The sequence below is a fragment of the Sesamum indicum genome, linkage group LG8, assembly GCF_026168435.1.
Source record: "Sesamum indicum cultivar Baizhima isolate 11 linkage group LG8, ASM2616843v1, whole genome shotgun sequence".
NCBI classification, from domain to species: domain Eukaryota; kingdom Viridiplantae; phylum Streptophyta; class Magnoliopsida; order Lamiales; family Pedaliaceae; genus Sesamum; species Sesamum indicum.
Window position 1 is genome coordinate 31,154,906 of NC_142664.1, and position 23,878 is coordinate 31,178,783.

The 23,878-nt window shown below is 35.9% G+C and overlaps 6 protein-coding genes across 8 annotated transcripts; 1 reads left to right on the forward strand and 5 right to left on the reverse strand.

The window, feature by feature from the left end:
• The first annotated feature begins 851 nt into the window (after nt 1–851).
• Nucleotides 852–12,322, forward strand: MRL1 (Pentatricopeptide repeat (PPR) superfamily protein). 3 transcript variants are annotated; one of them, XM_020696005.2, is made up of 20 exons: nt 852–1,365; nt 2,099–3,101; nt 3,210–3,438; nt 3,748–3,811; nt 3,893–4,037; nt 4,148–4,263; nt 4,492–4,620; nt 4,765–4,938; nt 5,042–5,206; nt 5,442–5,582; nt 6,112–6,211; nt 7,331–7,439; nt 7,535–7,626; nt 8,215–8,305; nt 9,299–9,530; nt 9,642–9,734; nt 10,235–10,283; nt 10,570–10,663; nt 11,420–11,655; nt 11,798–12,322. In XM_020696005.2, the coding sequence occupies exons 1-19, from the start codon at nt 1,054–1,056 to the stop codon at nt 11,652–11,654; spliced, it is 3,573 nt and encodes a 1,190-aa protein (XP_020551664.1). In that variant the 5' UTR covers nt 852–1,053; the 3' UTR covers nt 11,655; nt 11,798–12,322. The 3 variants fall into 3 exon arrangements, 2 of the variants coding, with proteins under 2 accessions (XP_020551664.1, XP_020551665.1); XM_020696006.2 differs by having other exon boundaries at nt 11,801–12,322; XR_016066968.1 differs by lacking the exons at nt 10,235–10,283; nt 11,798–12,322 and having other exon boundaries at nt 11,420–11,560.
• A 324-nt stretch (nt 12,323–12,646) lies between these two features.
• Nucleotides 12,647–12,958, reverse strand: LOC148787374 (auxin-responsive protein SAUR21-like). The gene has a single exon (XM_088884176.1). The coding sequence runs from the start codon at nt 12,946–12,948 to the stop codon at nt 12,652–12,654; it is 297 nt and encodes a 98-aa protein (XP_088740302.1). The 5' UTR covers nt 12,949–12,958; the 3' UTR covers nt 12,647–12,651.
• Nucleotides 12,959–14,525: 1,567 nt separating this feature from the next.
• On the reverse strand, nt 14,526–15,090 carry LOC105169723 (auxin-responsive protein SAUR21-like). The gene has a single exon (XM_011090217.3). It carries the CDS (start codon nt 14,981–14,983, stop codon nt 14,690–14,692), a length of 294 nt encoding a protein of 97 aa, XP_011088519.1. The 5' UTR covers nt 14,984–15,090; the 3' UTR covers nt 14,526–14,689.
• Nucleotides 15,091–16,855: 1,765 nt separating this feature from the next.
• LOC105169912 (auxin-induced protein 15A) lies at nt 16,856–17,475 on the reverse strand. Its single transcript, XM_011090466.3, has one exon. It carries the CDS (start codon nt 17,353–17,355, stop codon nt 17,029–17,031), a length of 327 nt encoding a protein of 108 aa, XP_011088768.1. The 5' UTR covers nt 17,356–17,475; the 3' UTR covers nt 16,856–17,028.
• Nucleotides 17,476–19,018: 1,543 nt separating this feature from the next.
• LOC148787375 (auxin-induced protein 15A-like) lies at nt 19,019–19,735 on the reverse strand. The gene has a single exon (XM_088883854.1). It carries the CDS (start codon nt 19,597–19,599, stop codon nt 19,303–19,305), a length of 297 nt encoding a protein of 98 aa, XP_088739980.1. The 5' UTR covers nt 19,600–19,735; the 3' UTR covers nt 19,019–19,302.
• Nucleotides 19,736–22,198: 2,463 nt separating this feature from the next.
• Nucleotides 22,199–22,771, reverse strand: LOC105169724 (indole-3-acetic acid-induced protein ARG7-like). The gene has a single exon (XM_011090218.3). It carries the CDS (start codon nt 22,684–22,686, stop codon nt 22,369–22,371), a length of 318 nt encoding a protein of 105 aa, XP_011088520.1. The 5' UTR covers nt 22,687–22,771; the 3' UTR covers nt 22,199–22,368.
• Between the last annotated feature and the right edge of the window lie 1,107 nt (nt 22,772–23,878).

Below are 23,878 nucleotides of genomic sequence, written 5' to 3' on the forward strand. Positions count from 1 at the left end.
AAATAAATAAATAAATATAGATCGACCAAGTACCCTTATTGATACTTATTTGTTCCACAAACAATTATCTACTTGATTAATTAACCACATTGATAATGTTCCATTATTGTACTGTTCGAATTGAATTGTTTTTATCAATTACAATCTATACTATCCATTTTATCTTTTCTATATTATACTTAAATAGACAAATGCGATAAAAATATAAATTATACACAAATGTCGAGTGTGTTTCGATCTATCATTAGTTATAATTAAATTTTCTTTTTTTGAAAAATCAAAACGTGCTTATTAGTGTTTAACACCGCGGCCCACGCTTTAGTAGGTACTGCTCCTGTGGTATTGGGCCTTGTTTTATGTTACACACCACATGAGAAGACCAAACAAATTATTAGTCCAATATAAGGGTGGCCCAAGTGGTGAGTTAAAATTTAGTGACCTTCAAATTTACTAAAATTATAAATACTCTCTTATTTTTTAAAAAATATAAATATTTTTCAAAATTGACGAGCGTCTAAAAAATACTCCTGATAGCAGTTCATAATTGGAGCATTTGGTAGGCAGTTATTAATCCCGGTGGGTGTTTTTAATTTTTTAATAAATAATGAGTATTTATAATTACGATAAATTTTAGTGGAACTCGTTATAATGTAGATTTCAACTAAAACTTTGACATTTCTAATAAGAATAAAAATAAAATTATTATCATAACTAATTACTTAAAAATATAGTTATTTTTGAAAAACAAAAAAGTAAAAACTAAGGATATTATCTAAAAATGTAATTATTATAAGGTGGTGATACTTAATAAATATGTTTATTTTAAACATGTTAAGTTGGTGAGTAGCAGGAGATAGAGAAGTAGTTGCCAACACAACGAGGAGCGAGAAGTGTCTGTCGCAAAGAATAGGAGGATAGAGGATAGAGGATAGGAGAGAACTTCAAATACGTCAGCATAATCTCGTTACTAACGTCTGTTCATAACCTCCTGACACTGTCCTCTCCTCCACTTGCACTCTATCCTCATCGCACAAACCACACTCACTAAAATCAATGGAGTCGAGTTTCTCTCTGAAACCCCAAGCATTCTCCTTGACTACGCGGGCTCCGGTTTCTTGGCCTCTCTCCACTCGCCCCGTTAGTCTCCTGCGCAGTGAATTCCTCGGCTGTGGCCACAATCTCCGGCTGCCGCGAAGGAGATGCAAGAAACTACGGCTGCAATCTCAGCCTTATTACTACAAGTTTCTCTTCAAAGCCACGCTTGAATCGCAGCAGATGCTTGTCGTCGTCGCTGCTTTTGCCGCGGTTTCTGCTATCACTGTTGTGTATTTTACTTACTCAAGAAAGCAATTTAATGTCAAGCAGGTAACCCAGAATTGTGATATTCTGTCAATTTTTTGGTACAGTATTCTAAATTTTGGTGTGAGTTGAGCTAGCTTAGATCAGTTTCTGTGATCCACTGATCTTTGGAAAAGAGGCCCATTGTTTCCATGTAACTATGCACAAACACACACTCACAGACGTTCAACGAGCATTCATGTTATGTCTGTGTCGCTGAATGTGTTACTGGAATTCCACATCCAATGAAGACCAATGATATAGGTGCTAAGGCTCCCCTCTCCCTAAGGGGGCTTTTCCTGGTGCGCCTCTCAAGAGGGCTAGGACGTGTGTGATGGTCAAGTTAACCCCACGTCAAGGTCTATGAAATATTGGCGTAGTTTCACGGTTATAATTCTGAAAAATAAACGTAGCATATTCAAGTTTTTTGTTTCAGGAATAGGTTATGTTAATTGATTAATTACATTTTTTAGTGGGAGCTTATTCCATAAGTTAAAACTTGATATGAATCTTAAATCTGTAGAGGGACAAAGTCACACAGCCTATGTTATTTTGATTTGATTGTATCTACTCTAGTTCAGTTTTACATGTGGTCTCTATGTCAAGCAGAATGTTATCACTGTTAATATAAGAAAATAACCTTTCAGTTGAAGATTGTTCCATAATCACTGGGTTGCAGATATGGTAGGAAGTTACTGCTATTTATTTCTTATGTTCAATCAGCCAAAGCCATTTTCTAATTGTCTATCACAATTGATAGATGTCAGGAAGGCTAACTCTAGCAGTATCTCAACACATAAGAAGTATGATGAGCTGGATTCTTACAGATTCAAATCGTGTAGATTTAAGGAAGATAGAAGCTGTTGATGGGAGCAATGATTTTATGAAAGAAACTAGAGAAAGCAATCAAGCAGATAAGGATATGGAGGCGGAAATCAAGTTTAGGGAAACAGATGTCATTCCCAGAGGAATCCTCATTGCAGAGGCATCTCAGTCTCAGTCTGACATGGTTGCTTCATGTGTTCATGATAATTTAGCCTCCCAAACATCTGAAATTTTGGAAATATCATCTATGGCTTCTATATCCTCCAAATACAACGTTCCCTCTTTCATCAAAGAAGTTTCTGAACATGAAAATCCTAATTCAGTTGATTCTGAATGGTTGGTTCCAGAAATTCAGATAAATTTCGGTGCTGCGCCTCCTTCAGAAAATCACATACAGGAAGAAATGGCTCAACTTGGTAGCCTAAAACTTGACGAAATTCGTGAACATGAAAACCCTAATTCAGCTGATTCTGAATGGTCAGTCCCAGTAATGCAGGCAAATTTGGGCGCTGTGCCTTCTTCAGTAAATCACATACAGGAAGAAACAGCTCAACTTGGTAGCCTAAAACTTGACAAAATTTGTGAACATGAAAACCCTAATTCAGTTGATTCTGAATGGTCAGTTCCAGTAATGCAGACAAACTTGGGTGCTGCGCCTTCTTCAGCAAATCACATACAGGAAGAAACAGCTCAACTTGGTAGCCTAAAACTTGAACTTCTCGAAGAGGGTGATATGAACTACTCTAACCTTATTTTCAGAGACTCTGAACGCGAAGAGCTGCACACAATTAATTTGGCCTCTTTGGAGAAGTTAGATAATCTGGAACCATTGTCATCTTATGCTAATCTTCAGAAGAATGGCAACTGTTCGTCACTCTTGAACGATTCTTTGGCTGAAGGATCCAATCTTACTGCACGCAATGTTATCTTATCTATAGGTCATCATTTAGATGTGTTATTGTTTCTTTATAATTACAGGAGTGTCTGGATATTAATTAATTTCCCGGTTTATGATTATCCGACACAAAAGATTTTCAATTTTCCAGGCAAGTTTGAAGAGGAAAGGCCCCCTGAGTATCAGAGAAAAGGCTTTCTCTGCCAGCAGCAGGACTCGAGAAATAGGAAAGAGTTAAGGAAGAAGGGCAAAAATATTTTTGGTCCAGATAGACATAAAAACTTGTCCTCATCTTCTTATCCCAAGGAAAAGAATGACAATGACAAGCACAATCCTTTATGGCAATTGCGTGTTTACAACCAACTGTTGAGGGAAGGCAGGTAATTCCTTTTAATCACTAATATGACAGTCTTCCATGAACAATTTGTCTTGTTCCAAGTTACTAGTCTGATCTAACTTAATTATCTGTCCTAGAAGCATTGGACAAGCTACAATGGCCTTAAGGAATTACCTATATTTTGCATGTTAGTCTTGGCATAGTAAGAATGTAGTAATGATGACAAAGGGAACTACCATGAGATATTGCCCGTTATTGTGACCAACATCCAGTAATCATCTAATCTATATGTCTGAAAAATATTTTCATATATTGGTATCAATCTTACCTATCTGTAGTTTCTTGATCCCAGGTTAAATGACTGCATAGAATTGCTTGAAGATTTGGAAGAAAAAGGTTTGCTGGATATGGATAAGGTGAGCTTGCATTTTGTTAATTACCCACCAGCATGATGCCCATTAATAGTATTATCTACTTGTTGAATGTCATGGCTTCAGGTTTATCATGTGAGGTTCTTCGATGTCTGTAAAAATCAAAAGGCTGTTAAGGAGGCATTCCGCTTCACTAAGCTTATTCCAAATCCAACCCTGAGTACATTCAATATGCTTATGTCTGTTTGTGCTAGTTCTCAAGACTCAGAAGGTACTCTTTCTCTCTCTCTCTCTTGCTAAGACTAGAGGGCGCCTATACACATGCTGGTTGAATTCAATGTAGTACTTCAGATTTACTCACCCAGTTGTCTTTTACACAAGGTGCTTTTCAAGTTCTGCAACATGTTCAGGAGGCTGGATTTCGTGCTGACTGCAAACTTTACACCACTTTGATATCAACTTGTGCTAAAAGTGGAAAAGTGGATACAATGTTCAAGGTAGATGCAATTAAGAGTGATACAGCCACATGGTGTTGCATCTGCTTTTTTACATTATTTCAGAAATAATAGATACGATAATCAACTCAATTTTGATTATTTTTTATAGTTTATATATTGGATTCCTCTGCCTCATAAAATATGTGCTGCATTGTAGTTCCTAATCTAAAATTACCCTCTATGTCTACATACTGATGGTAAAGATTTAATGCACCTTTTAAATTCTAGGTTTTCCATGACATGGTCAATGCCGGAGTTCAGCCAAATGTTCACACATACGGCGCACTGATTGATGGTTGTGCAAAAGCTGGGCAAGTTGCTAAGGCTTTTGGTGCCTATGGAATACTCAGATCAAAGGTCATATTGTACTTTGGATTTGATCTTCTCTCTTCCCTACATATAAGCTAGCAACGCATTTCTCATCTCAAATTCAAATGCTACCAAGTTATTTCGCACATTTCCCCCATACATGTCTAACATGCAATTGCTTGTATGTAGTAGGATGTGAAGCCAGACAGAGTAGTTTTCAATGCGCTTATCACTGCATGTGGTCAATCAGGAGCAGTGGACCGCGCATTTGATGTGTTAGCTGAAATGAGGGCAGAGTTACAACCTATAGACCCTGATCATGTCACTATTGGTGCTCTGATGAAGGCTTGTGCTAGTGCTGATCAGGTGTTTTATCTAGCTCCGTTTGAAACCATTATCTATTAGATTTTGGGTCGTTATCTTGCTTTCTTTCGTGGCAACTTAACTGGGACTATGGAACCTTTTTTAGGTTGACCGGGCGAGAGAGGTCTACAATATGATTCATGAGTATGACATCCGCGGCACTGCAGAGCTTTACACTATTGCTGTAAATAGCTGCAGTCATCATGGTGATTGGGAGTTTGCTTGCAGTGTCTATGATGACATGATAAAAAAAGGCGTCGCTCCTGATGAGGTACCTCTTTTAAATTCTATGATGACATGATAAAAAAGTTATCACTCACTGCACGAGTAGACTCTTATAATATCTGCTATCCCTTTTACATTTTGTTCGTTTATCATTTACAAATTTGAGGTTATGAGACATAGTTTGAGAAGGTAGTAGCTCTTCTAAATTGATAACAGTGTTCATTCATGATGACATGTTAATCTAATGTCTTATCTTACTTTGTTTTCCTTTCTCAATCCAGATGTTTATTAGCGCATTGATAGATGTTGCGGGGCACGCTGGAAAAGTGGATGCTGCATTTGAAATTCTACAAGAAGCTAGGGCTAAAGGAATGCATGTTGGAACCATATCATATAGCTCCTTGATGGGAGCCTGTAGCAAGGTATGGAGTACTTCTCGAAGCCTTCTTACATGATTTTCCATATGATAAGTAGGGTATAAGTCTTAGAGTTTCTTAGTAGATGGGTTGTGCATTTTACCTTGAAATGAAATAGCTTTGTCCCATAATTCTATTCTTGGATTTTCTTCTGGATTTTGATAGTAAAAATTGTCAAATTGCAGAACTTTACCGTGTTAGCCTACTTTTTTCTTGAAAACTAGTATCAGTCCGGTTGTTTTAGTGTACAAAAAGCAAGCCAACTCTATTTTAAGCATTTTGATTAAGAAATAATGTGATTTATGGTATTGCCTTGGTTTCTATAGCTTCTTGTATGCTGACAATAAATATAAGTTATGGAACTAAGATAACTGCTTTATCTTGTTCTTTTGGCATTTCTAAAAGTTCATTCCTCTATGCTAGCATTTTCCATGCTTGGAATAGTTTTGTGTCTTCTAAGCCCTGTGTGCATAATATCTCCAGCAGCTTGTCTGGTGGAATTGGGATGTCATAACTTATCTGCTGAATATTTTAGGCTAGAGACTGGCAGAAGGCAGTGGAGCTGTATGAGAGCATTAAGAGCTTGAATTTGAAGCCGACAGTGTCCATGATGAATGCCCTGATAACTGCGTTATGTAAGTTATCCAGCCAGCCTTTTAACAAACCACTGTTACATGTGTTGAAGCACTAAGATACTATTATGGAATTATAGTAGTTGGAGATGGAAGAAATGAGTTTATTTTGGTGTTTTTTTTGTCTTTCTGTATGGAGTGATGGAGTGAGGTTGTGATCTTTCTTGCATCTACAGCATAAAAAATATCTTGTTCGGACAATTTCTCTAGTATTATGGATGGAAATATAAAATCCTACAAAGACTCCACTTCAGCTGTATAAAGATAACAAATTCTTCCTTCCCTCAATATAAACACTACAAATACATTCTCTGGGGCATATTGGTCATTTAATAAATTAATTATTTAATTACTTTTTAAATTTTTTAAATTGATGGTAAAATAAAAATTCTCACCAGTTCCCTTTTAGGTTTACAAACCGAGCATTTTTAGAGGGGTTTAGGTGCAAGTTTTATTCAAAATTAGAATGGATAAACTGTAATTATGCCACTTTGGAGAGGGTCTAAGTGTAATTAACCAATGTTTAATGCTTATATTGATAGCTCTCCGGCCAACATGTTTTTGATGGTGTACTCCTGGCTCTGGATGTTAGTTTCTTTCAAGTGCATTTTATTTACATCTTTTATATTCTTGATGACCTATGTGTCTGATTCTTTTGTGAAGTTCTCTCTGTCCACATTACCATATCTAACTCCTTTTATGCTGAACAAAATAAGGAAGTAAATGGAAATTGGTTGATATTGTTTGCAATTGTGGATATATGACTGATGAATCAGTCTGATACTTCTGAGACAAGCAACTAACTAAGAAAGAAGTATCAGAGAACAAAAAGGACTAGCTTGGATCTATTTATATTGCAATGTGGTGCCAGAACTTCGAGAGCATTTAATGGACTGCCATGAGGCATCCTTGCCTTGTTATCCTCAACCGCAGGGGACTGTGGTTAGAAATATCTAGCAAAAATTAATCTCTTTACCTTTACACTGACCAAATGTATACTATAACCTTTGTGTGGAAGAAATATCTTTCACATCAAACTTTAGAATTATATTTTGTTTACCTCATTTATGCGGTATTATATTGATGGTGTGAGAGAAATCACTTATGCAAATGGACCTGTAGGTGATTCGGATCAACTGCAGAAGGCCATGGAAGCTTTATCTGAAATGAAGGGCATTGGCTTATGCCCAAATACCATAACTTACTCCATCCTATTAGTGGCAAGTGAAAAGTAATTACCTCTGTTTATATAGTAGAATTAATTTACTCTTTGCTTCAACCTAGAACAGTGTGATAATATGCGTATAATCTTTTCATCTCTTCCAGAAAGGATGATCTAGAAGCTGGCCTCATGCTTATTTCTCAAGCAAAAAAGGATGGTGTTAATCCTAACCTTGTGATGTGCCGGTGCCTCTTAGGTGAGATTAATAGGTTTCCATTATCTTTATTCTCTGAGACTGTTATTATGCTTAAGGACTCCTGGAGAAATGATTTATATAATTTGGCGTCGGTTATGCTAGTATGTTGTATCTTTTACTCAATTGTAATTTTTAAGGAATTTATAGGAACCTGAAATTTATACAAGCCATGTATCAGTTCTTTCATCAACTGTAGTTTTACATTTATCTGAATGCTTGAATGACTAAGTAATTGTATGATGTGGTAATTTTATTGCCATGTAAAATCCTTCTCTCATCTTCCTCTGCTGCCACTGTGTTAGTTAAAAACGGTTAAATGATTAAAATACTTATGATGTTAGATTCCGTAACAAAAATGGAATATGCTTTACTTTTTTTAGCAAATTTAGGCTTCAGACACCCCATCAACCTTAGTTACACCCTTCCACATGACCGAACCATTACTAAGAATAAAAAGGAAAATAATATGAAATGTTGAACTCTGGACAAATGTTGTATATTTTATAAGGTAATGCTTTTCTTCTTATGTGTGGATTAATGTTTTTTGACTTCATCAAGTTACTGATCAAGTTTTCATTTTTCCAAAAGCTATGTGCTTACGAAGATTCCAAGCAGCTTGTACACTTGGTGAGCCTGTACTATCTTTCACCTTTGGGCAAGTTCAGCTTAATAGTAAATGGTAGGGATTCTTACCCTTCATATAGTTCTTGCTGTTATTTATCACTTCCTGGGGGAAATATAGTAATTATTCTTTCTGGCACACATTGTTTTTCAGTGGAAAAGACCATTAAGTCTTGTTGAGTAGTGATATGGTGCATTTAAGAACAGATATAGTATGTCATAGAAATTAATTTTGCTATATCAATTACTGAATTGTTTCTATGGCAAGCATGTGAAGTACTCCCATTCCCCCCTTGTGGATCTTTTTCACAAAATGAAAATGTTTTGTTTGGCTGTATTGAAATGTCGGCAATGAATTACTGGTAGATTATATTCTTAAGTGTGTTTTTCCTTTCCTTTCCCTTTCACACCTAACACTTGGTGTGTGTGTGTGTGTTTGTATTGTAACCATTCAGATGGTTAATGAGTTTTATACTTTTGTTACTTGATATAAAATCGAAATCTAACCTGTCACCTTCAATACTTAGACTTCAACTCAAGACCGGAATGTGGAGATCAGTAATTTAATAGTTTGTAATTCTTGTTGTTGTTTGGATTGACAAGTGGAGAGTAATAGGAGCTGTTAGGAGTGTAAATATCTTTAAGGAGTCTATTTTCCTACATAGTGAACTGTTCATGCTGTTTGCGAACTTATGGAATGTTGAGTCTTACTTTTTCTGTAACACCCATGTACACTGTTTGCAAGAGTCTGGATTTCTCTTTGGAGCATTTATTTTTCTGTGTGATATTTTCTTTTATCATTGACTTCATGTCTGCATATTTATTTATTTCTCTTGGAAGTCAAATGCGCAATGCTAACATTCTAATTCATTGTTGGAATCTTCAATGAATTTGGAGAACACTAATTATGTAATTATTATCTCAATAATCTTAATGGCTGATTCATATATTCAACTGTACTACTAGCAATCACAAAATGAAAAAATTACTGGCATGTTCCATCTATAAAAATACAAAGTACATGGTTTATGAGATGGCTATATTTCCACAGGACATCTTTGGCCTTAATGGTGTACAGGGAAACAATTGTAGCCGGTACGGCACCTACAAAGGATGAACTTTCTCAAGTTTTAGGCTGCCTAAAGCTCCCTCATGATGTATCTGTAAGAAATAGACTCATTGAAAATCTTGGACTTAATACTGATACATCAAAAGGAGCAAACCTCCTTTCCTTGATTGATGGATTTGGTGAATATGATCCCCGTGCTTTTTCTTTACTGGAGGTCCGTAAACAACATCATTTTTGTTTTAACTTAATGAAAATCTTTAGTTTTCAGAACTTTTATCTCTTTGAAAATTATGAGCGACTTTACACATCTTTTCTGAATTTTTAGGAGGCTGCTTCTCTTGGAGTTATACCATTTGTCTCTTTGAAAGAAAGCCCAATTGTTGTTGATGTGAGAAATTTTCAAGTTCACACAGCTGAGGTGAGCTCATTTTCTTAGCAGTAATTTTCATTTCAGCAACAATTAGCATACTAATCTTACTGTAGTGGCCTAGATGATCTCTGTTTCTGCTCTATCTTGATTGGTCATGCTGTTACATTTCCCTTCTAGTGACTTCTTCCAGGTCATATTGGGGCCTCTTCCTTTAGCCTTCGCATTAACAAAAATACTAGTTGGAAAATGTTATTATAGCTCAAGAATATTGTGCATTAATAGCTCCCTAAGAGTATTGTTGTGTAAACTAGATCGTAAGTATTTCCTTTTTGTGTGAATCGTATCTTTTATGTGCATCATTTTCTATTATTGTTATCATGCAGCCCAGCCAAGGTGTTGGTTGCGACATTAACAGTTTACCACCTAGTGTATTCATTCCTCTATATTTCTCCCCAACCCCACATACAGACATAAAACTGAGTGCCTTATTATACATCTATATGCTGCAGTCAATGATCTCTCTAAAATGCCTTGCAATTATTGGTCAGGTATACTTCTTGACGGTTCTGAAAGGTCTCAAGCATCGCTTGGCTGCTGGTAGCACCTTACACTTCTTTGTTTTGCTTAATTATGTAACACGTTTCTGGTTTACTTGACTTTTTCCTTGTAGTATGTGCTTATTACCGACCGTAAATGCATTCAGCACAAAATAGTTAATGAATTTGCGAACCTTGAAATATCTTCATCTTTTTATTGACCCCTATTCGATGGCAACATAGTCATTCCAAAAGACTAGAGATGTCTGAATTATATGGATACTTTATATTTTCTACTCTTTCTTTATTTTCCCCTGTTTTACCACTTTCTTATGAATCTTGGGCAGGTGCAAAGTTGCCCAATGTACACATTTTACTGCCCATAGAAAAGGCACAAATTCAGACATCTGCAGGCGAGAAAATGATTAATATTGCGAGCAGGTGAGAGAATCTTCTTTGCTAGTTGAAAAGGAAGCTTCTTTGCATGGATGTGATTGTGTGGTTACATGCTCAACAAAGTTTCCTAATTAGATAGAAGTTTGTTAGTTGACTATAGAGACAAAGGCCTTTTACAGTTTTACTTGAAATGAAGTATAAAAGATGCTTGGTGGTTTCCGCTGCAAGACACGCTTCAGTGCTTGTTGTCTGTATGGGGTCCTGGAAGCCCTCGGAGGAGTCTTTCATGAGTATGAACTTTGTAAAGGTCCAACAAAGTTCTTGTTAACTTAGGCATCTTATGGTAGGATACAAATGTGAGTAAATATTTTTTCTAGTTGAACAATTGGAAGTGGATTTTACTTCCAGAAAAGAATCGATTTCAGACAGAACAATATATGCCCCAAAATCAGCATTTAACTTCTATTAGCTGGGGTTCTCAGTCAGATAACCTTAACTAAAACCATTTGAGCTTAAACTGACATACACCCGCTGTACTCAATTTGGGGAGACATACTGGCTCACCAACAGATAAAAGTTACTGGCCTTACTTTAAGGAGGTAATGTCAAAACCTATCCCTGGAAGTTGCCCTGTCAATTCCCAAAGACAGATGTCATCTTCACAAGTGCAATGAGAATCTTTATGCATATTATAGTTTAACTTTTAGCGCTTCAATTGTTGCTTATCGAGTTTGAGTGAGTTGTTTTCAGAATCATTGATAAGATTCAAAATGTACTGAAAATGTTCCATTTGCTCACCAGGATAAGCCAAGCAGTTGCAGCGCTGTTGAGGAGACTTGGACTATCTTATCAAGGAAATGAATCATATGGAAAGATCCGAATAAATGGTGTTATCATAAGAAAGTGGTTCCAGCCAAAGCTTGGTTCTCCTTACCGTGAAAAGAAAATAGATCTCAGCTCATCCATAAGACATCTAGGTTCAGGCATAAGCCGTCAACAACGTAAAATCAGAACTGTCCATTTCTCGCTGGAATAAGGTTAAGATATATTGGTGTCTTACAGGAATGTGTTTTCTTGATAATTGATACCCTAACTCCCTACCCCTAAAAGGTCATATGACCCTGCCATAAGTTGGAGATTCATGTTGACGACATAATGGCTCAACTGTCTTCCATGCAGAAGTCTGAGGAAAGTCCTTGACATGATGGAAGCGTCTTCAAGGAAGCAGCACCAAAATTTGAGTTAAAAGAACGAAGATGAAAGAAATGGATGAGTTCTTTCTGAAAGTGTCGATATGTTTGGTGAAGACCCTTGATTTGCTATCTGTAGCTGCTCAAACTATTAACTTGCAGATGGTTTTCAGATGGTCAGAGTTGGAAGTATATATCACTAAGGATTGATTTGTCTGGTATTTTGTGAGTCAAAATGGGAGGGGTAGATAACACCAGAAATATGAGGCGGCACCTGTTTGATTGATCGTATTTGTAATATATGTGAGATATGACAAAGTCATGGCCATGTTGACTGGGCGATTCTTTTCTATAATGAATCCCCAGTCAATACTATTTTGATTATGGGCCGTCGAAGTCCTCTATTGTCTAGATTGTTCAAATGAAATAAGCATAGAAAGAGCTGAACTTGAATGTTGTAATTCATCGGAAGTAGAGATTTTTCAAATGAAATAAGCCTTTTGATTTCTGAACATTTATTCAGGTTGCTTCAGGTACAGAACTCGAAGTTCAATTTATTCTAAAGAAGCTTGAACATTTTGCCTGTATATATGATGATGTGCATGCTAGCTACTAACCTTATATTTAGAATGATCAAGTCCGTGGAAACTGGCTGAAACAGATCTGGCAGGTGTACTGAACAATATCTAGCTGAAATATAGATATAAAAGAATCATTCTGAATATCTCTATGCTTCAATGGTGGTACATTAATCAATCAGTTTTACTCTACAGGGGTTCACAAGTATTATCGAGGAAACCACACAGTTTTCAAAATTGTGAGCACTGAACTTTGCTCATTACTTCATGAAACACTCAGCTGAGTAGTCAAGTTGATGAAGGCTTCCTCCTTACATGGAAATGTCAGCCCACCCATAGGATGATCGAAACCAAACTCTTCTTCTGCTTGCTGTAACAAATCTTGAAATGCAGGATGGTTGAGGTACGATATTGGAACTACATATCTCCTCTTCTGAAATTCTCCAACATAAACTGCCAGGTGACCTTTAGGAACATCTGATAGATTTCTCACGAGAAGAGATTGAAATTTTTGAATTTGCTTGGTGTTGATGTTAATCATGGATGGAAAATGGAAACCCATAGCTTTTCTTTCTTTTTTTTTTTTAATGAAATCAAAATTTCTCGAGGGATCTGAACAACACTTTTGATTGATGTTGAAATTGCTTGAGGTTGCAGCAGAAAGATGATTCTTACTTGTATTTATAGCATTGTTTAGCTGCCAATAACAGGCCAACTTGGGGGGTGAAATCAGGGCAAGAGTGGATTAATAATCTACTGACACGGGCCTAATGATTGATAAACCTCACATGGCTTTGCTCATATATAGGTATATATATATAGCTTAAGATAATATGTATTGTATTTTTTTATCCATGCAATTGCCTATGGTTCAGAAGCCCCACTTGTTCCCATGACATCATTGTTGAGAGGGAAATTGTGGGTTGTTTTGAAGCCTGATGCCTCAAAAACTGGAAGTTGTATAAAGGAAAACAGGTTATCTGTTTGGTGGAATTTGTATTAATGATATATGTGATGTTAGGGGATGGTTTATGCAGAGAAGGGATTTCTGAAAAGCCGAGGCAAGTTGCATTGCAAGTGGCACACAATAATTCTGGGAAGACCACTGAATATGTTTTTTCTTATGTGGTGGAATTTTTTGATGTCTTTCGCATATTTAATTAAGGATACTCTATAGGTTGATACTGGGAATACCTTCTGATCTGTGCATTCTTTTTTATATTTTTGTACCTTTTATCTTATACCATGTTTATCTCTGCCTCGTACATAGCTGCAACTCAGTAGATACCTTTTACAAGACTTGTAGATGCCATTAAAGTGTATACAAGAAACCGTTCTATGTGGGAAGTGCGGGACTTGGAATGTGAAATAATTGCTTACACACATAATATTATTCTGCAATTGATGGTAGTGTTTCACATTTCGGAAATATAACTATTTCTCTTTACCCAGCAAAACAAATTGCTAAATACGAATTTTTTGGGTTTTGCTGTGGGGGTGGTGGGCTGGTTTGTGTCGGAAAAGGCTGGAGTTGGGTGATCACCTACTTCAGTCAAAGCATAGATATGATGCGAAATTTGGAAACAACTACATGGATTTTTCTGGTTGCCAATTTTCTTGAAGAACTTAATTACAAGTCTGCTGGTCCAGATGAATCCATAAAAATTTTCTATTCCAGAATGATAGAGTCAGAATAGAATCTCTTATGCTTAGGCTGTGAAAAAAACACAAACTTTTCCACCTTGACATCCAACTCGTCCATGATGATAAAGTTGGGATTATTCCCTCTTCGTCTGAATAACGATTGTACGATTCTATGTTGCCTTCTCAATGTTCATCTATTTAATATGCGGAATTCTGAACTTTTTTAGCTATCCACAAACATGTTGAGCACCTGAAAGGGTGAAACCTATGATTTGCTGAGACCCTCTAAGCTCCAGGGTAAGGGGGATGTATGCTATTCTGTTGGATTTAAATATTTCTGTTGTTCGTTATTAAACTGATGGATATTTTTATGTAGTTTCAATTTGTATTTGAGTCTTTTAAGTTACTTTATGCGAGCTTGGATGTCAAGAACTAGTAATTTGCAGGTAGCATGATGCTAACATTGGTTAAAGTTTCAAGTGGGCTTTGTTTAACTGAAGAAGGCAAAAATTTATCTTGTATAAGTATGTAATCTCTCATTTTACATCAGTGCAGGACTGCCTACATGAATCTACACCCTACAGCTACTGTGTGAACACAAAAAACACAATACAATTTGTCAAAACTGTTGAGCCTGCCACTTTGGTTGATTTCTTGCATCACGACAGCTGCATCCTTGAGGTTAGCTCAACGAAGGCATTCTCACTGCACGGAATTGTGAGACCTCCCATGGGATGATTGAAGCCAAATTCTTCCTCCGCTCGATGCAACAAATCTTGAAATGAAGGGTGATTCAGGTATGATATCGGAACCACATACCTTTTCCTCTGGATTTCTCCGACGTAAACTGCAAGATGGCCCTTAGGCACATCTGATTGATTTCTGTGGAGAAGGGATTGAAGCTTGTAGAATTGCTTAGCATTTGAAATCAAAGATGGTAATCGAATAGCCATTGCTTGTTTCTGGGGTTGGAAAAATAGATGTTGGTTTTTCTACTAGGACGCTCGAATGCTGCGTGATTCTTGGATCACTGTAGAACTTCCTTTAGCTGTTGCTGGAAAGTGTAGAAGACAGATAACGTATATATAGTTGGAATTTGGAGGTCAAGGCTCTTATTCTAATAAGGGGTCTACATTACCAAGAAGCACATGGCTCCTGTCATGAAAGTCAAAAAATATTTCTCTTATCTATACATCATCACATGGTTAAGGATCCCAACTTGTACTTTCCATGTTATCATGCATCATAGAAATGAGGTCCGCTTTTCTTGCAGGTTTCTTGAGAAGAAGGGCACCTAACTCAAATATACATGGTCTGTTCTGGAATTATGAAAATCTGTGTGTGATCCATGCTTTCATTTTATAAATTTTAATTTTACCTTTTTATTGCAACTGTTGTGGCGGGGAGGACAGGCTTCCTGAATTTATTGAAATGCAGATAATACTATTTAATTGAGGTTGGTCAGTGTTTTCCATTCTGGGCCATGTTGTATTTAGCGAGGATCCAGGTGATAGAATTTATAACGATTCTTGATCTTCTCACTTTGATGCTACGGGATCATGCGCACATGTCCTTGTTTGTACACAACCTTATTTTACTTGCTATATCTTCAACTCATCTTGGTGTAAATTGTTGGCAAATTCTGCCCCATATTTAGTCCAATAATTGAGCTACTTCTTTTTCTCTTTTCTGGAATGGGTAATCCTATTCTTAAATTATATATAAGCATGTCTTTCTTAACCTATTCCCCCATCCCAATCCAACATTTATGTTTTATTAAGAACAAAACATGTCAAGATATGGTCTTCAAATTTAGAGGACGAAAGAGTCATTCAATTACTAAAAATGTTGGGATTTTTTAAATGTGGTAGCGCTGCAAATGTAGATATGATATTCTCGTTTTCTTCTCTAATGTTTTGCATAACTATATGTAAATTCTTTATAATTTTAAAAATTGTATCTAATATTTTTAATGTTTGTTTGCATTCAAAATTAACAGTATTTATTGATATTAACAAAAATAAAAAAAAATTATTGACTTATTAAGTAAAAACAGTCCCATCAAATTACTTTTGTAAGGGTGAAAATGTACCTTCTCCTTTGAGGTTAGGAAATCATAATCGAGATAATGGATCAAACGCTATGGAACTTGTGTGAATATACCTTCTCCTTTGAGGGTAGGACAATCATAATTGGGATAGTGGATCAAAAGCTATGGAACTTGTGTGAATGTACCTTATCACATGCATTAACGTGTATGAAGATGAATAAGGATAGTGGATCAAAAGCTGTGGAACTTGTGTGAATGTAAATCATCACATGCATTAGCATGTATGAAGATGAAAGGATAATTTGATTAGAAAAGATTTGTTTGACCTGCAATAAGGTAGTAATAAGTCAATCAGGGCTAAGTATGAATTTTTCTTCAATTTTTTTATCAATATCTGTAAAATTTGTGGATTTTGTCTAACGGGAGGATCAATTTGTTTGATGAAAACAAATGTCAGTAGTATTAAATATAATTTTCTAAACTATATAGGGTTTATTTATAATTATATTAAATTTCAGGGGATTAAAGTACAATTATCTCGAGAAATTATTTGACAATAATAGTCTTTCGGCATCCAAAATACACATTTTTATTTTCTTTTGAAGAAAAAATATAAAAGAAGTGTTCATACAAATACAATTGTGAGGGGAAATTCTAATCCAAATCAGATTTAATCACAATATGAATCAAGTATATGATAAGTACAATACACTTAACTTGTGATCGTTATATATAACTCAAAAAATACGATCAGTTATATGATAAGTGTGTTTCATTTGGTATATGCATGAGTGCTTTGATTTGTGTAAAAATTTCCCAATTGGGAGGTACTACTTCACTTGATAAAAGAAGAATACATACAGGTACAAAATTGGATTGAAATAATTGAAGGACATAAATACACTGATCATCATATTCATCTTATAAATTAAAAAAAAAAAGTTCCTGCTACTGCAACCCATTCAGATAAGACGTTACACTCCTGAACGCGTTTTCAGTGCAGGGGATGGTCAAGCCTCCCATGGGATGATCGAACCCATACTCTTCCTCCGAACTCCTCAACAAGTCCTGAAATAAAGGATGCTTCAAGTACGAGATTGGGACGACGAACCGATTAATCTTACTCGCATTCTCACCAACGTATACAGCCAAGTGACCCTTGGGCACGCACTCCACTTTCCTCGCACACGAAGAAGACGAAGACGAAGACGAAGGAGAATACCGACCCACGTGCTTAGCATGATGAAGCACGGAATGGATTAATCTAAACCCCATCGATCAACAAACGAAATTTTCAAATGATTTGTTGTAAGAATGAAGAATGTGTGTTTGTTTTCAGATTGGTTACTTATATATACATGTGTTGGTTGAGGAGATGATTTATGTATGTTGATTCAGTAGTGTGCAGAGACAAGTGAAGGGTCCATACGGTAGGTGTAGGGCCAAAGCTGCAGCTCGGCTTCCATACAAGTATGGACAGCTGCATGCATTATTTAGGTCTGCAGGGATCATATATATCAATTTCTGTCCAATTTCCTCTCACTGTGCCCATAGTTTTCAGTATACGAATTATAATTAATAGTCCTAATTTTTTTTGTTTTTTCATCTACTATATTAAAATTAGGATTTGATGGAGAATAAAATAAGCGTAAGCAATTCAAGCACACTTTGAATACGTGAACAAGTTTCAAGTTAGAAAATGATCTTCTTCTGTTCATCACTCAAAATGCCTTCTTACAATGATTTTATACTATTCAAGACATGTTTATGGTGTTTCGGTAGGCAGTTTAGTAAATGCATATCAAGTACAAGAATATGTGGTCTTATTTTTTCCATCTGTCTTTATACAAAATGTTTTTTCTAATCCTTGGATTGATTTTTCCTCTGATTGGTTGAATTTAAATATGTAGAAATAGAGGAATTTATGATATAGATATTTTGTGTAACTGAAACAACCTAATTAACTTCTACTGTACTTGATTTCTGTCTGAAAAATGAGATATCTTATAGCATCTTCTTCCATATTATTGAGTTGCTGAGTTGTGGGCAGTCATCCTTCCCCCACCCCCACCCTCACCCCTTTACACACAAGAAAAACCAACCGCCACGCCCACTGGTTTTTTCGAATGTGTGTGTGTGCGCGTGCACATACACACAAACACACACTCTATTTATAGAGATACATGTAATTTATAGTATTCAATCATTGACCTTTCCAGTTTCCGATGAAGTAAAACGAGCCATTTTCTCTGAGCAACCTTTTTAATTAAATCTCCCTCTCCATACCTCACACACTACACACATACATGCACACCTCTATCTACATATAAAATATCTTTGTGTGCACATACATATATATATATATGTATGTCCTTTTAAGTACAAGTTGACATAATTAATTGATTTAACAATGTTAATCAATTCCAGATACTGCAAGCAATCAGTTTGAAAACGGGTACGGTATGGTCTTATTCAATTAATTATTGCTGAAAGTTACAGATATAGTTATGAAAAAAATTCTTAAACAAATCTATTTGATCGAATCAAATCAATCACAAAGTAAGCGTATGTAGTTGGTAATTATTTTTTTTAAATTATATACAAATATTGCACTTGTCTTATAATCGATTAAGATTCGAGCAAACCCGATCTGAACTAAAATTTCCTGATAGGTGGAATTTTTGTACATGTTGAATGTCACGTGGTTCCTAACATGTTGTTTTCTACTTTTGGTATAGTAAGTAAACGACTAATTCTTCAACTTTAATATCTTCCACAGTGTGAGTCTTCATGCATGGAACAGGTCTGTTTCACTGCTTGTAAATCTTGTATGCATATTAAGTTTAGGGACTAAATTTCTTTCAACTCAACAGTTAATCACTTGAATAATTTTATGGATAATGTGTTCAAGTTTGCAAGACACATTGAGAAAACTGTGTTGGAAAGACATTCACGGATGGATTTGAAGTTGTAATAGAAGAGAACTTTACATGGGAAAAAGGAAAGAGAGATCAGACTATGGACTGCATTAAAGAACTGAAGAGACCAGCTACTTTGATTGTTGTCTCAGCTGCCCTTTTTTAAATACAAAGCCCACAAGAGCATCACCCTTGTTAATTTCGCCGTCTCTCTCAACTACTACTATTGCTACTACTACTACTGTTGCACATTATGTGCCAGAAGTGGTTTCAACTAAATCTAGCAGCTGAGTGTAATATATGATCAAGAAGAAGAGTTGAGCAAAGCTGTAAGACTTAAAAAGTAATCCTCAGTGCAAGGGATTGTGAGGCCTCCCGTTGGATGATCGTATCCAAACTCTTCTTCCGCCCACCGCAGCAGCTCCTGGAACAACGGGTGGTTTAGGTAAGATATCGGGACTACGAACCGTCTGTGGGACTCGCCTACATACACGGCTAAATGCCCTTTTGGCACGTCGATGCATGTTGTTGAAAAGCTACCGTTCTTGGAGGAATGATCAGTTTGACGTGTTTTCTTCTTTCCTGTTAGCTTGATTCCCATGTTGACAAAAACAGAGGTAGGAAAGCTAAACTTTTGACACTATAAATATGGTGGAATAGAAGGGAAGATTTTGAATTGAGTTGTTGGTTCGGAGGAAGAGTACTTATATATATATATATGCAGAGAGGAAGTAGAGAGTCTTGACTTGAGAAAAGAGAGCTCTGAGAATTATAATGGAAGATATTAGGAAGAATCACATGGTTCTGACTAGTCTGTAGCATGACATTGTGTCCTACCACTTAAGGGAGCCAACAACGAGAACCGCAAGTTGGAACTAATACTATAGTATATTCTATGGTTCACATAACAAAAAAACACTCATAAAACCTTCAATTCTTTTGCTTCAGTTGTTGATGTCAAGAACATGTCTTGATCATGACTATTGAAGATAGAAAAAAGGGTGCATACTTGTTTGGAGAAGCATTGAACTTAGACTTGTGCATGCCTGCCCTTTTTGCTAGTGTAGCAGGTGCCAATATACAAGACAATTATAGGCCCTTATGATGATAAAATGTCCCAATGAAAGTTTGTGGTGTTCAGTAAGGCCTTCATGTGCATAAAGTGATTTTAGCTGTGGTTTATTGGATCTTCCAGTGACTAATATTTGGTCCAGTAATCTTGGGAAGATCTTATTTAGGTTCATATTTTGCGAAAATTTGATCTTGGTTAGGTACTTAATCTCAGAATTTTGAGCATCTAATGATCAAAATCCCAAAATTATGTCGATAGAAACGATGTCACTACAATGCCCTTTTTCTCATGCTAGGCAATGTGTTCAAACAGACAAGAATTAGAACATAACAAATATGAAACTAGTTATGGGACACTTATTCAATATTGAAGACATCTTATCCAGAAAACAAATATATTACTTAATAATTGATTCATCGAGCGTCTTGTTTTTCCATGTTTCCTTCTTGTTACACAACACCACCTGATCAGTTAAGGCTTAGCAGCAAGGGGATGGAAACTCGTTCGTCATGTCCATCAACTTGTCATATAAGTAGATCAGATAGATAAAATGACATTTGCGTGGAAGGATAAGGCTAAAACTCGAGTCTTTAGCATAAATTTTATGAACCTTTTTGGAAGACAATATGCTATATAACTATTGAATAGCCCATCATTGAGTCAGTCAGGCCCCTGCTGTCGAGGTTTTCTGCAGCACCAGCTAGGCCATGGTGCAAGCATACCGTTCACACGTTTGTTGAGTTCAGACTTGAAGTTCTTGAAAATACTAAGTGTGTATATATATATATATAGTTGTATGAAGTCAACCCTTATGGGGATCCCATATTCTAATCCAAGAAATGTATGTACTCGTTGGGGGGAGATGACATTCTGATATACTTAATGCGACATATCAGCTTCAAAGAAATTCATCAACTACTTTCCTTGTCAACCAATTATTACGGAGACTGTACTTTGGTTTTTGAATAATTTGACCAGGAATATGAACAGAAACATCAATGAACAACATGTAATATCCTTAAAACAAACTAAATTCTTGTGTTTTAATTGTTATATTAGAAAGATTTGAAATTTGAGTAAGTCCCAAGATCAGAATTTTCCCAAAGCCTACTGCTTGAAATTATATAAATATGATCTAACTCTCGATTTACAACATTCTGTTATCTGCAGGACGAAGCTTTCTAGAGGTCTAATGGATAATTCATTGGCTCATACAAGTACATATGGAGATATTCAAATGTTTTAGGTGGTTCTTGGTCCCTATATGTCGACGAGAGGCTTTTCTGTCGTTCCTTATCACCACAATTTCAAGGGGAAATTCTGCTGTTTGTTGTGCTAAGTGGTAGGGCCTTCTGCACTTGAACAAACATACAAGTCTTAAATTCTTGGTGATGAGTTGGAAAGCAGAACCATGTGATTTATCATGTGCCGTTGTCTTCATTCTTCACTTGCACTATTCCAAATGCTCTTTAAACATTTATACGTAGAACACAAAACTGTGACCTGTATATACTCCATGCAAATAGTTCTCACGTATTTTTGGTGCTAAATATGTGGATTAAGCGTTGCTTTCAATGAAAAGCCAACTTTAGTAACTGCTTTGTATATATATATACACACACACTCTTTAATCAACACCAGTTAATCCAATTTGTCTTGGATAAATAGCTATGGAATTAGCTAACACTATGGAAAGATGAGGTAGCTCTTTGTGAGTATATGTTGGCTGTAAGCCACAAATATGTTGCAAAGCAGGCTAAGTGGGACTGTGAAACTAAAAGAAACATAAGCACATGAGGAATCACATGGATTGGTCTTCTCAATCATAAAAAAAAATTACTTCCTACCACCTCCCAGATAAGGATATGGTTTGATAAATTATACTGCACAGTGAACATTATGTGTGTTTGTTTGATCGTCCTACGTGATGTCTTAGCATGCAGTAAAAATCTGGGAAAAAACAACTCATGGTTATATGTTATGAAAAAGCAGTTTGTATCGTGTTCACGTAAAAATCTGTGTGTTCTTGTGCTTTGATTTTCCTCTCTTACTTCTGCACGCGTTTCTATTTCTATTTTGCAGTTGCTAGTAAACGATACTGAATGTTTTCCCCGCAGAAAATAACAGCTTGACAAAATGTTACTGAAAGGTTATATTCATTGGTAAGATTTACAGGCTACAAGCAGAAGCAATCTGCAAGAAAGAATATGAATCTATTCTGGATTACAAAACTTAGCATCCTAGTTCAGTCATCTCAGTTCAGGTTTCCAAATCAATGGGGCCGAGTTATGAACTTGATCAGAATGAAAGTGCCGTCCGACAAGAACTCAGTTGAGAAGTAAGGCTTAGGAAGTAATCTTCAGGGCAGGGAATTGTGAGGCCTCCCATTGGATGGTTGTATCCAAACTCTTCCTCAGCCAAATGCAACAAGTCTTGGAACAATGGGTGGTTCAAGTAGCATATGGGAATCACAAACCTTGTGTGCATCTCACCGACGTACACTGGAAAATGGCCTTTTGGGACGTCATTGTACGTCGATACGTTTGCTTTTCTAGGCGAAAGTGTTCTTCGGAGTTTCTCTTTGGTCTGAGCTATTCCACCTAAACTGAATCCCATCTTCAGAAGAGAAGAACTGGAGGGAGTTGAGTGTATGTATGGAGTGTTAGTCTTTTGTAAGATAGCTTGTGTTGGAAATAATGATTTAAAAGTGAAGTATATATAGGAGCATGCAAATAGATTAAGGATATGGGGAGATGTGGGAGACATATCAGGTGAAATAATTGGGGAAGAATCACATGGATTTTTGACTAATCTGTGGCATTTGGAGGACAGTCTGCCCTACCACATTAGGGAACCAACAATGAGAAATTGCAACTTGGAATATATATACATATGTATATCCTAATTAATAGTTGATACAAAAGATATATGCTTTTCTTGGTGATGAGAAGGGAAAAAGGGGCCATATATTTCACCTTTATTGATGCATTGAACTAAGGGGTTTTTGTGGTGTTTTTTGTGGAAAGCAAAAGCTGGTGGGGGAATATGTATGATATCAAGACTGAATACTGATGACAAGGGCTGCCAAGTAGCACAATTGTCTTCTGCAATGCATAATTAGGGTTTTGGAGGAGGACTTCTTTTCTTTCCAACTTGTGATTATAAAATCACCCATTACTTGGTATGCAATAAATATAATACAAAAAAGATGTATTTTCTCTTGAAAATAAATTATATAATTAATATATTCATCTCTCTCTAAATATTAATCATCTATTCAATTATAACATAAAATCTTTTGTCGTACTAATTTTTGAATACTCAAATTTACTCTTTATTTTGTTTCTTCCCTTTAAAAAATGTGATCAAATTAGTAATTTTAATACCTTTTTAATAATCTCAGAGTTATATGTATATATATATTTTCTATTAACTACCCATTGCTCTCACCTTACTTTTCTACATTAATTACAATTTATAATTATAATTGATTCTTTTACAAATTTCTATTTTCTTATCATTCCACACCAAAATTCTTTTTATATACTCGCGGGAACTGCATGCATCGATAGCTAGTAAATATAAAACTATCCGAGTAAGCACCATATCTGCTCATACTTGGATAGATATGGCGTTACTTCGATAGCCTTTGTGAATTTTATTTTACCATGTAACAAAGTACTTTTTAATTTTAACATTCAAATAAGTATATGATTATTTATTTTTATCCAAAAGATATCAAATAATGCTTAAAATTTTTTTTTGGCCACTTAAAAGATTATTTTCTATTTAAATTTATATAAGTGTA